The sequence below is a fragment of the Pimephales promelas genome, chromosome 1 (assembly GCF_988280905.1).
Source record: "Pimephales promelas chromosome 1, fPimPro1.hap1.1, whole genome shotgun sequence".
Classification (NCBI taxonomy): Eukaryota; Metazoa; Chordata; class Actinopteri; order Cypriniformes; family Leuciscidae; genus Pimephales; species Pimephales promelas.
This window is the reverse complement of record NC_142769.1, coordinates 5,731,379-5,744,736: the sequence shown is the minus strand read 5'-3', so window position 1 is coordinate 5,744,736 and position 13,358 is coordinate 5,731,379. Positions and strand designations below refer to the sequence as shown.

General features: G+C 39.4%; 1 protein-coding gene across 1 annotated transcript in view; it reads left to right on the top strand.

Moving 5' to 3' along the window:
• Window positions 1–13,358, top strand: part of pmfbp1 (polyamine modulated factor 1 binding protein 1) — a 300,111-nt gene that overhangs the window by 167,401 nt on the left and 119,352 nt on the right. Inside the window, exons 9-10 of the mRNA XM_089119591.1 lie at window positions 1,058–1,147; window positions 3,039–3,095. Of these exons, the coding sequence (XP_088975717.1) occupies window positions 1,058–1,147; window positions 3,039–3,095 (147 nt within the window). The remainder of the gene's footprint in view (window positions 1–1,057; window positions 1,148–3,038; window positions 3,096–13,358) is intronic.

Genomic DNA, 13,358 nt, shown 5'->3' with positions numbered 1-13,358 from the left:
AGTAGGGGAATATAAAACATAACTACTTGATTTATTCGGCCCCAAATATCATTCAAAATACCACAGTAGCATTTCTATGACTTTACAAAAGACAATTTTTGAGAGATTGATTGTAGTGGCCAGAAGAGAGAACGATGTCAAATCTGCATTGTTGTATTAGAAACGCTCGCATAGCAGAAAGAGTGTTATAAAAACACATTATAAAAAAAGTTGCTAGATTTACAATGTTAATAACTGTAGACACGTGTGGTCCTCGCTGCCCAAAAGGTGGAAGCCTTGTTTTAATTATCATAAATATTCATATAACGACCACCAGCCCCAACCCCACATTCCATTCCCGGCTCTGTTGATGCATATTTTAATAGATTATCATTACCGTCGTCGTAACTCTTATTACTGTAGGCGTAATTACCAGATTTACGGCGGGATATTATTTTCGTCCCCTGCAGCCATTTTGCTCAGCAAACCCAATTTTTCTTCCGCCGTAAACAGACTGCTGCCCCCCTCCCTAAACGTCGAGCCGTTGATAATGATGAACACACAAACAGGCCGCGGCGGCTACGTCCGTGCCTGTACGACACTCCATCTGAATTGCATATCCGCCCTGCCGCTGAGATTGTCATAAGCCGTATTAAGAAAAATGGTCACGCGGTTTGACACAAATTGGAAAATGACATTTGGAAAGCGCCGCTGCGGTGGAAATTAGAGATATTAAAATTATAAATCAATGTCTGGGTAGAAGGAATGGATGGGGGGGGGGCGGCGACGGGGGTTAAAGGTCCCTTCATGACTAGGGCTAATCTGAATCCACCCGGGCTTTGATTGTTCATCCACTGTCCACTCGTAAAGAAAGGAGGGGAGGATATTGTTTCTTTCCTATGGAGTCAAGTCAGCTTATTTAGCGGCTCCAACACCACAACCTGCTAATGGATCATCTCAAAGGTGTGATATGCATTATGCAAAGGCATCCACTTGACACTTTTAACGAAGTCTTTCCTCCCTGTGCGTCTCACCTTCAGTTGCCTTTTTTCGTGTGTGTGTGTGTGTGTGTGTGTAGGAAGAGGAGCATCGGCTGAAAGTGCTGCAGATTGATGAACTCCAAAGAGAGGTTGACAAGACACTGGCACTGCTTGAAAAGGAGAGAGAGGTCAGCAAACCACTTCTTAATAGCCGCTCGCATGCACTTTTATGCGGAAACGTAAGCATGTACCTCCAAGTTCATAATTCTTTCTTTGGTATTTTTATTCTTTTTTCAAAGTAAAAGGGTCTCAGAAGGTCTCTGAAATCCTTGAGTCTCTTGCTGTGCCCTCGCACCCTTGATAGAACACTTCGCCACATTGACATGTTGCTTTATGCTCACCTGAGCTCTGAACATCTGTTGCGTTGGTATTGTTAATACACTGGTTGAGAGGAAGCTCAGGGATCATACTTTGTTGTCTGATTTCTCAGTATGACCTTCTAACCTAAGATTGAGTGTTTTTATGCTACAAGTGTTCTCAACACTGGAACTCAATGCCATTTCAAGCACCTGTTGAGAGTTTGCTTTCAGTAACGTCTAGAATCAATCAAGACTATCTCAGGTCTGAAGTTGTCTTTCTCTCATAGTCAAATTATATTGGAAGAAAAGATCAAATTTAGTAATGATTTAAGTTTTTGATTTGATTATGATTCGTTGCACAATGAATCATCGTTGTCTATTATAATTAAAGGAGTAGTTCACTTTTAAAACAACTTTTGCTGATAATTTACTCACCCCCATGTCATCCAAGATGTCCATGTCATTCTTTCTTCAGTTAAAAAGAAATTAAGGTTTTTCATGAAAACATTCCAGGATTTTCTCCATATAATGGACTTCAATGGGAACCAAATGAGAGTTTCAGTGTAGCTTCAAAGGGCTTTAAACGACACCAGACGATGAATGCGGGTCTTATCTAGGAACCTTCGAGTCATGACTCGAAAAAAGATTCGTTCATTTTGATGAACGAGTTCGAACAGGAGAGTCACGAACGCTCATCACAGAACAGAGCAAGGCGAGCATTTGAGGTTATAAAACTTAAACTTTTTTATGTATTTTTTAAATGAGCGATCGTTTCGCTAGATAAGACCCTTTTTCATCGTCTGAAATCGTTTAAAGCCCTTTGAAGCTGCACTTAAACTCTCATTGGGACCTTGAACCGTTTGGTTCCCAATGAAGTACGTTATATGGAGAAAAATCCTGGAATGTTTTCATCAAAAACCTTAATTTCTTTTCGACTGAAGAAAGAAAGACATGGACATCTTGGTGAGTAAATTATCGGCAAAAGTTTTTTTTTTTTTTTTTTAAATTGAACTAAAATAGTTTTAAAATACTCCTTTAAATTTTAATTATGCTACCTTATAACATATGCTGAAGCCACATATTTAGCTGTAGGGACAATGTACATTTGTGGAATATTTACAACAAATGAAACACCAGATTTTACATTTATAAGCATAACAATTGTATTTTTTATATGTATGCATAATAAATATAATCAGTTATTTAGTCACTGCAATTAATGCACTGAATTTTTACAATGAGTCCAAAATGTTCGCACTTTAAAGGGATAGTTCACTTTGAAATATATTTTTGATATGTTTTAGCTACCTCAACGGCATCCAAGATGTAGGTGTCTTTGTTTCCACAGTATTTTCAATTTGGATATTTTTAGGTCAAACCGTTCGTGTCTGTCAGTCATATAATGGAGGTCTATGGTCACCACCTCAAAGGGCATGCACAGAGAAGTCCAAATTAAACATGATTTAAATTAACCCACAACTTGTAGTCTTATCAGACCTCGCGTGTGTTTTTCTCTTCAAAAGAAGAACGATAGTGGAGACAATACAACAAAAAGCCACTGTTACATTTTCCTGCAGTGTATCTAAACAGCAGAGGTCAGATAGATCATCTTCTCTTGGACACACTGTGCGTTTTCTTTACTTTCTTTAGCTTTTGTTCTTTTGCATTCATCCCTCAGCACCTCTTTGTTCTCTTCATCTCTCCCTCTCTCTTGCTGCAGGATTGTGTAAAGGCCGAGGAGCTGAAACGACTGAGAGAAGATCAACTCAAGGACAAGGTCTCTCAACAATCCACTGCCTATTAGCTTCTAAGCAATGTCTTCCTCACCGCAGTTAAGTGCCAGTCATAACCTTGCCATAATTTGAATTAGAGCTGCGACAGCACGTGTTTTTAACACAGAGACCCCACACACACGCCTATACAATCGTCAGTGATGGCTCCGCTCAAAAAAACGTCTAATATTATGACTGGCCCTAAAATGAGATGTAATATTAATGTGCTGCAGAGGCCAGATCTCTAGTTAACGCCAGTCACGCTCAACAGGCCACTATTGAAAAGATGCTCTGATAAAAACTGAGGTACAAAACGACACATTTTCCAAGTTAAAACTATAATATGTAATTTTTTCGCCACTAGGGGTCGCTAACCTCTTACAATAACAAAGACGTAGGTTGATGACGCACAAGCGGAATTAAGGAACTTGTCGTCGTGCCGAAGGCTGTTGACTGTGGTATGAAGTAGGGCATGATTGCTAATGAGAAAGATATCGGTCCCACACGCGACGCGAGTCCCGCGGATATAAAGGAATAAGGACATTTCATTCTACCGAACTACACGCAAATGCTGAATTAATACTCACACAGGTCAGTTTATTTGACGAATTAAATTTGTGAGGTAACGCAGCGCTGTTTCACTTGCTCTACACTAAACTACATTTGAGTGTGTTGAAAGTTATAATGTTATTATATGTGTTAGTTTGTCTAGAATAACATACTGAGCATATTCTAAAATTTCATAATGTTGAGCTATGTAACATTGATTAGTTTTATGTACATTAGCTCATCTGTCTAATAAAGTACATACAAGAGTGGCGTCTCTGTCAAGTCGTGGAGCTCTCGGCATCTCGGAAACGCTACGCTAAAATTGATCCTCGTTTTAGTTCTCCTTTTGTCCCAAAGTCTGCTTGCCATGGTCCATAATGTTTGAACGAAACCACAACAGCGTGAGCGTGCCGTTAGACGTAACGCAGTTGTCCACGTCTGTCGCCATGGTTACTATGGCAGTACGAGCGGAAACCAGGGATAACGCGGATATTGCGTCATTGACAGGCGACAAGTGAACAATTTAAAATTGGAATTTCTCTCAAATTAAAAATCTTTGGACGATATTGTAAGTACATAACTGCAGGAAATATATCACAAGTGATTTTTGGATATTTTATTACAAAAATCGTACATATTGTAGCTTTAATAGAGGTTTTCAAGCTTTGTTGATGCTCCTAAACCCCAAATATAATGATTATCTTATAATGAGGACCCCCTTCCTAAAATATCAAGGAAACTATATTTTATATATCAACTACATATTTTATACCATATAACTATATATTTTAATTTTAAATACTATATGTATAATTTATTTTACTTTATTTTGCAGTGTCCATGTAACATGTTACATGTAGTTAATATAATTTATAATCCTAAACCAGACCCTATTCCTAACCCTTGTAAGTACATGTAGTTACTTAACTTTACTCAGTATGTAAATGCATAATTACACTGTAATTATACTGTATAATAAAGTGTTGCCATATATATATATTTTTTTTTTTATAAATAAATAAATACTTTTTACCCCTGTTTAATATACAAACCCCAAAAGAAACTACAGTATAGCTGTCAATAAAATAATTATGGTTAATTTCATAATTTCTGATCAGTCTTTAGAAAGAAGAATGAATAAAATAATAATCAATTTGTAATACTGAATTTATTTATATATAAATGAATCATATTTATATATTTTATATATATTTATTAATGAATAAATATACATTTTTATATATATATTTATTTTTCTCAGAATATATTTTCTGTTGATCCCCCCTAACAACCTTTTCAAACTTTACTGGACACCAGTTTGAAAATTCATGAAGATGTAGTAATAATAATAAATATAGCTGCGAGCAGCGATTGCGGGCCCAAGCCGGTGGCACCGCAACCCCGATGCCTTTAGTTACCCAAAGGCACCGGGATGGTGGTACCGCCGGCTTTGGCCCTTTATCGCTGCTCACAGCTATATTTATATTTAATATAAATCCGGTGGCACCGCCACCTTGGTGCCTTTAGGGTTATTCTGTACGACGTGTAAAAACGTAACCCCCGCTTTGACTATCAAAAAGAAGTGTATTGTAGAGCTTGTATCAATGCGGACTCGATGCGCTGTGCGCTGTAAGTCCATGTGGCTTTAAGCGCATCATTCTCCACTCGGGATGCGCATAAGCGTTTTGTGCCACACTGTACTGAGCCTTTCTATCATAATGCAGTGACGCAATGACAGATTATTAATTGGCTTTCTTGTTCTGTTCCATCTATTATATGTTGATAATAGATAGGACAGAGCACTAAAAACCTCAAACAAAGCACTAAAAACTTAAGCTGTTTGCTGTGTAGTCTGAGAATGAGCTGTTTGATTTGCACCCTCTTCCTCTTCACTGTCCTCCATAAAAACCAGCTATCCAGGTCCATGTTGTTCTAGAAAGTTTGTATGTTGCTGCCTCAATTAACATCTCTGCTATACATTTAAAACATGGCTATATCTAAAATAATTTATCTTTTTGATTTTTGTTATCTTGTTTTTCATGAATATTTTACAACAATACAAAGAGCAATGTGTATTTTCCATTAATATAGTTTTTAATGGCTTTTTTGTAATAGATTTTAATCATATATTTTTTGGATTTGTTATTTATCTTTATAATGAAGTTGTCTGTATTAAGTAGATTGTGTTTAACACACACAAGAGTGATTTATTAGTTCAACACATAGTTATAGAAATTCTACTTTATCTAAAAAAAACCCTGCACTTTACACACACACACACACACACACACACACACACACACACACACACAAATACATGTAAATAAAAAAAAAAACATCAAATGTGTTTTTAGTCAGACTATTATTTTATACAGAAACAAATATTTGTAATTCAGAAAAGAATGAAGTTAGTGTTTTAAAATCTTAAGGAAAACAAATATATTGAAATATAGCACATGAATTTTAAATTCATTCAACTTCAATTACAAATACAATCTTACTTTTATTTAAAGCAAACTATACATTTAAAAGATGGGGGTTATATGCCTATTTTGTCATTTAAAAATATTGTTATGCGAAATTGTTATGCAAAAAGACAAGGACTTAGAGACAAGGACTTGTAGGAAAAATCACAGCCAGCCACACACACACACACATAAACACAGACAACAGCCCTCCCCTCCCCACACAGACACACACACCCACCCACACACACACACACACACAGAGAGAGAGAGAGAGAGAGAGAGAGAGAGAGAGAGAGAGAGAGAGAGAGAATCGCAGGGGAAATAAATCCATTCAAACTACAATATCTGACTTTCTGTTGCTCAGAGCGAATGACTTTAAATTGGAAAGTTGATCGGCTTGACGAGAACAATATACGTGGTAAGTTTTGTAACTGTAGGTAAATTGAGCAAAGTTATAACACACTTTATGTGTCCTTTTTTAGTCATAAAATTCATTTCCTCGCCACGGCCAGACCGTTCGAGATATCAAAAATCCGTCCGGAATTGAGCATCCTCAATGTCTTGACTTCATGCACACCGAGTTTGGTTGTGATTGGTAAACACATGCGTTGTAATTTGATGTATTTCTCCTAGGACAATTATTCAAACAACCCATAATTCATAATTCATAAATAACTTCCATTTGAACTGTCATAAAACTTAGAGCACGAAAGTTGTTTGGCCTGATGTGATCTATAATTGTACCGAGTTTCATATTAATTCATGCAAGTGTGTTTGATTTATGGACAAATGTTCGAATCCCAGTCCAGGGGGCGCTGTCGAGCCGCCCTGCCACGCCCGGTTACCAGCTTCAGCCCGGCCCTGATGGCCATGGGTTCTGACCCGTGTGCAAAGTTTCAAGAGTTTTCGAGGATGTTAAGGCCCGCGAAAATGCCAGAGAAGTCGCACACAGCAAATAAAGGGTTAAAATTAACCTGACAGGCGCCCCTCCTCTCACTCACGCAGGGAGACACTGAGAGACTGGCAAAATTCTGAGATTTTCTCTACATTCAAACAAACATATCTGACTTTCTGTGGGTCCTAGCTAATGAGTGTCAATTAGAAAGTTGTCCGGCTCGAGGAGTACAATATACATACCAATTTTTGTAACTGTAGATAAAACTAACAACCCCACTTTTTTCAAAAGGTGGCGCTACTGATCCCTCACCACGCCCGTTTCTGAAACTTTGCACGTGTCTACTGGCTAATAAATGTTATGTGTCTGTCGAGTTTCATGCAATTTAAAGCATGCTAAGGGTCTCAAAAGCATCCTAAAAGAATGGTTAAGTTTGATGCGTTGCCATGGCAACAGTTTCAAAGATATCAAGAATCCATTCACAGGTCTTCATCTGCTGTGTATTTGCAGTATACAGATTAAGTTTGAAGCAAATCGACTAAAAATTAGAGGGTGATTTCAAAACATTTTGAAAATGACACACTTCCTGCTGCCAGATGGTGGCGCTATAACTTTGACTCACAATAGTCACATCCATGTGATCGTCCTCTTACAGCGAACACACTGCTGAAGTTTCATCAAGATCGGTTGATGTATGCTGAAGTTATGACACACTTTCTGTTTCACATTTCTCGCCATAATTTCGTTTCCTCGCCACGGCCAAACCGTTCGAGATATCAAAAATCCCCTCGCAAACTTTCATCTTCAATGTCTTGACTTCACGCTGACCGAAATTTCGTCGAATTTGGATCAAAGCTCTAGGAGGAGTATTTGACATTCCATTGCGAGCGTTTTACAAACAAACCTCAATAGCCGACTTCCTGTTGGGCTGGGGTAAAAAGTAAGAGCGCGAGGTATAGATGAAACGATGAGATCAACATGTGTACCGAGTTTCATATTATTACATACAAGCGTGTTTGAGTTATGGACCAAGTGTTCGGACCACGTTCCAGGGGGCGCTGACGAGCCACCCTGCCACGCCCGGGTACCAGCTTCAGCCCGGCTCTGATGGCCGCGGGTTCTGACCCGTGTGCAAAGTTTCAAGAGTTTTCGAGCATGTTAAGGGCCCCAAAATTGCCCGAATAGTCGTTAGAAAAATAAAAGAAAAAAAAAAAAATATAGCTGCGAGCAGCGATTGCGGGCCCAAGCCGGTGGCACCGCAACCCCGATGCCTTTAGTTACCCAAAGGCACCGGGATGGTGGTACCGCCGGCTTTGGCCCTTTATCGCTGCTCACAGCTATGTTTATATTTAATATAAAGCCGGTGGCATCGCCACCTTGGTGCCTTTAGGGTTATTCTGTACGACGTGTAAAAACGTAACCCCCGCTTTGACTATCAAAAAGAAGTGTATTGTAGAGCTTGCATCAATGTGGACTCGATGCGCTGTGCGCTGTAACTCCATGTGGCTTTAAGCGCATCATTCTCCACTCGGGATGCGCATAAGCGTTTTGTGCCACACTGTACTGAGCCTTTCATATCATAATGCAGTGACGCAATGACAGATTATTAATTGCCTTTCTTGTTCTGTTCCATCTATTATATGTTGATAATAGATAGGACAGAGCACTAAAAACCTCAAACAAAGCACTAAAAACTTAAGCTGTTTGCTGTGTAGTCTGAGAATGAGCTGTTTGATTTGCACCCTCTTCCTCTTCACTGTCCTCCATAAAAACCAGCTATCCAGGTCCATGTTGTTCTAGAAAATTTGTATGTTGCTGCCTCAATTAACATATCTGCTATACATTTAAAACATGGCTATATCTAAAATAATTTATCTTTTTGATTTTTGTTATCTTGTTTTTCATGAATATTTTACAACAATACAAAGAGCAATGTGTATTTTCCAATAATATAGTTTGTAATGGCTTTTTTTGTCATAGATTATAATCATATATTTTTTGGATTTGTTATTTATCTTTATAATGAAGTTGTCTGTATTAAGTAGATTGTGTTTAACACACACAAGAGTGATTTATTAGTTCAACACATAGTTATAGAAATTCTACTTTATCTAAAAAAAACCTGCACTTTACACACACACACACACACACACACACACACACACACACACATAAATACATGTAAATAAAAATACCAAAAAAAAAACATCAAATGTGTTTTTAGTCAGAGTATTATTTTATACAGAAACAAATATTTGTAATTCAGATAAGAATGAAGTTAGTGTTTTAAAATCTTAAGGAAAACAAATATATTGAATGAAATATAGCGCATGAATTTTAAATTCATTCAACTTCAATTACAAATACAATCTTACTTTTATTTAAAGCAATCTATACATTTAAAAGATGGGGGTTATATGCCTATTTTGTCATTTAAAAATATTGTTATGCAAAATTGTTATGCAAAAAGACAAGGACTTAGAGACAAGGACTTGAAGGAAAAATCACAGCCAGCCACACACACACACATAAACACAGACAACAGCCCTCCCCTCCCCACACACACACAAACACCCACACACACACACACACACAGAGAGAGAGAGAGAGAGAGAGAGAGAGAATCGCAGGGGAAATAAATCCATTCAAACTACAATATCTGACTTTCTGTTGCTCAGAGCGAATGACTTTAAATTGGAAAGTTGATCGGCTTGACGAGAACAATATACGTGGTAAGTTTTGTAACTGTAGGTAAATTGAGCAAAGTTATAACACACTTTATGTGTCCTTTTTTAGTCATAAAATTCATTTCCTCGCCACGGCCAGACCGTTCGAGATATCAAAAATCCGTCCGGAATTGAGCATCCTCAATGTCTTGACTTCATGCACACCGAGTTTGGTTGTGATTGGTAAACACATGCATTGTGATTTGATGTATTTCTGCTAGGACAATTATTCAAACAACCCATAATTCATAATTCATAAATAACTTTCATTTGAACTGTCATAAAACTTAGAGCATGAAAGTTGTTTGGCCTGATGTGATCTATAATTGTACCGAGTTTCATATTAATTCATGCAAGTGTGTTTGATTTATGGACAAATGTTCGAATCCCAGTCCAGGGGGCGCTGTCGAGCCGCCCTGCCACGCCCGGTTACCAGCTTCAGCCCGGCTCTGATGGCCATGGGTTCTGACCCGTGTGCAAAGTTTCAAGAGTTTTCGAGGATGTTAAGGCCCCTGAAAATGCCAGAGAAGTCGCACACATCAAATAAAGGGTTAAAATTAACCTGACAGGCGCCCCTCACTCACACAGAGGGACACTGAGACACTGGCAAAATTCTGAGATTTTCTCTACATTCAAACAAACATATCTGACTTTCTGTGGGTCCTAGCTAATGAGTGTCAATTAGAAAGTTGTCCGGCTCGAGGAGTACAATATACATACCGATTTTTGTAACTGTAGATAAAACTAACAACCCCACTTTTGTCAAAAGGTGGCGCTACTGAGCCCTCACCACGCCCGTTTCTGAAACTTTGCACGTGTCCACTGGCTAATAAATGTGATTTGTCTGTCGAGTTTCATGCAATTTCAAGCATGCTAAGGGTCTCAAAAGCATCCTAAAAGAATGGTAAAGTTTGATGCGTCACCACGGCAACAGTTTCAAAGATATCAAGAATCCATTCACAGGTCTACATCTGCCGTATGTTTACATTATACAGATGAAGTTTGAAGCAAATCGGGTAAAAATAAAAGGGTGATATCAAAGCATTTTGAAAGTGACACACTTCCTGCTGCCAGTTGGTGGCGCTATAACTTTGACTCACAATAGTCACATCCATGTGATCGTCCTCTTACAGCGAACACACTGCTGAAGTTTCATCAAGATCAGTTAATGTATGCTGAAGTTATAACACACTTCCTGTTTCACGTTTCTCGCCATAGTTTCGTTTCCTCGCCACGGACAAACCGTTCGAGATATCAAAAATCCCCTCGCAAACTTTCATCCTCAATGTCTTGACTTCACGCTGACTGAGTTTCGTCGAACTTGGATCAAAGCTCTAGGAGGAGTATTTAACATTCCATTGCGAGCGTTTTACAAACAAACCTCAATAGCCGACTTCCTGTTGGGCTGGGGTAAAAAGTAAGAGTGTGAGGTATAGATGAAACGATGAGAGCAACATGTGTACCGAGTTTCATATTATTACATACAAGCGTGTTTGAGTTATGGACCAAGTGTTCGGACCCCGTTCCAGGGGGCGCTGACGAGCCCCCCTGCCACGCCCAGGTACCAGCTTCAGCCCGGCTCTGATGGCCGCGGGTTCTGACCCGTGTGCAAAGTTTTAAGAGTTTTCGAGCATGTTAAGGGCCCCAAAAGTGCCCGAATAGTCGTTAGAAAAATAAAAGAAAAAAAAAAATAATCGGAAGGAAAACAATAGGGCCTTCGCCCTTTCAGGGCTTGGGCCCTAATAATCGGAAGGAAAACAATAGGGCCTTCGCCCTTTCAGGGCTTGGGCCCTAATAATAAACATCGAATGTGACTAATTTAATTATTTTTTACAATTTTTTTTCTGAACTTTTCCACCAAACCCTTTGCGGTCCTCTGAGGGTCCCTGTACTCAATTTGAACTAGTTAACTAATCCGGTCTTTAGTAAGCACTAGCCGACCTCACCAACTGACTAGTTTGTTATTGGAAGACTAGTTGTCCATTCTAATCCATCCTTTCCCTGAATGGCGAAGTACACAGAGGAAGTGTTAAGGTTTGATCGCACAAACCTTTGACCTTGACCTTTGACCCATTGACGCGTTTGGTCCACCTTTCCTTTCAAGCGCTCAATTTACTTCCACATGTGTATTATTTCCCACACACAAGTCCGTACAGACACAAAAATTGGACTGCATGCGGATGGTGTGTGTGGACATCAGTGGACAAGGGAAGCATACTTTTGGCCTTAGGTAGGCCGGACCCGTGTGAGCGTGAGGAGGGTAACCTGAGGGGAGCGCTCAGTCTTTCTTGTTTTTACACTTTGGCCCCCATGCACTTTGGGACCTCAGTAAAACAGCTGCTTCAAAGTGCGACCAGCCGCCACTTACTGCTGCGTTTTCCTCCGCTCCTCGGACAAGATTACTTTCCAAACACAACGCGGACAGCTTGATTAATAGAGGGGTCCGCCGAGGTGCCCGCCGCAGTATATTTTCACACTTACTTACGCTCATTTCATTCGCATAGACTTTCATGCGCTGATCCTTTCACCGCAGGAGTCCGTCGGTTCATAAAATACGTACGGGCCTTTGAGGCTGTCTGTGAAGACTCGTTGAAGATTCTAGATGTGTTTGAGAGCTGATGGACAAGGTCACTTCTCATCTGTGTGTGGACGTCAGTCGCGTAGTGATGCAACATTCATTAAAAGGTTTATGTAAATGTAGTAGTTCTTACTGAGAATTAATGAGGATATTTGGAGCTGAAGCTGTGATGTATGGTCTTCTGCTCAGTGTATTGGCCTTTTTGCTACTTTTATTTGTACAGACAGTGAGAGATAGGACAGGAAATTGTGGCAAAGATGAATGATTTCTGGAAATGTTGCAAGCCAGATTCAAATTTGATTTGCCCACATGAACACAATGGACCAATGTGTCAACACAGGGCCAAAGCTCCAACAGCGTAGGGCTGTCAGTTAAACGCGTTATTAACGGCGTTAACATAAACCCATTTTAACGGCGTCAATTTTTTTATCGCGCGATTAACGGTCTTTTTGGCATAGCAAACTTTGTAGGTTTTTTTTTCATATGCTTTTGCAACAGGGATGCGGCATGCCTGGCGCTTCGCTATGAAACCCATTAATTTCAATGGCTTGTGCCGAACGAGGACGTTTTTCTTGCTTCGTTGACCAAAGAGCAAACGGATCTAGCTAGAACGGAAACAAAACAACAGGCACGCCGCACACACTCGTTTTCCAAATAGTTGGTTAACGTTACGTTTTGAGTGGATGACGAGCGTGAGATGCCAATAAGATTTTGAATGGAAACTTTACTTTACTAAAAAGTTGCCAAATGATTCAATTGACAAGACCAAAGTGATCTGTGTGTTTTGTCGTCGTGAACTGAGCTATCATCATCGCAGCACGTCCAGTCTGAAATACCACTTGATTGCCAAGCGCACACACACACACACACACACACACTGATGATGCGAATTCTCCGCCCCCTCGTCAATATCAGGACCTCGTCAGTATTTCTTTCACCCTTTTATTGATGGACAGTGTTACATTGAGAGATTATTTGCTCCAAGTGAGAATGTTTGTCTGAATTTGAACACAGTAGCCTATATGCCAATGTTGTTTTCAATGAAAAAAAAC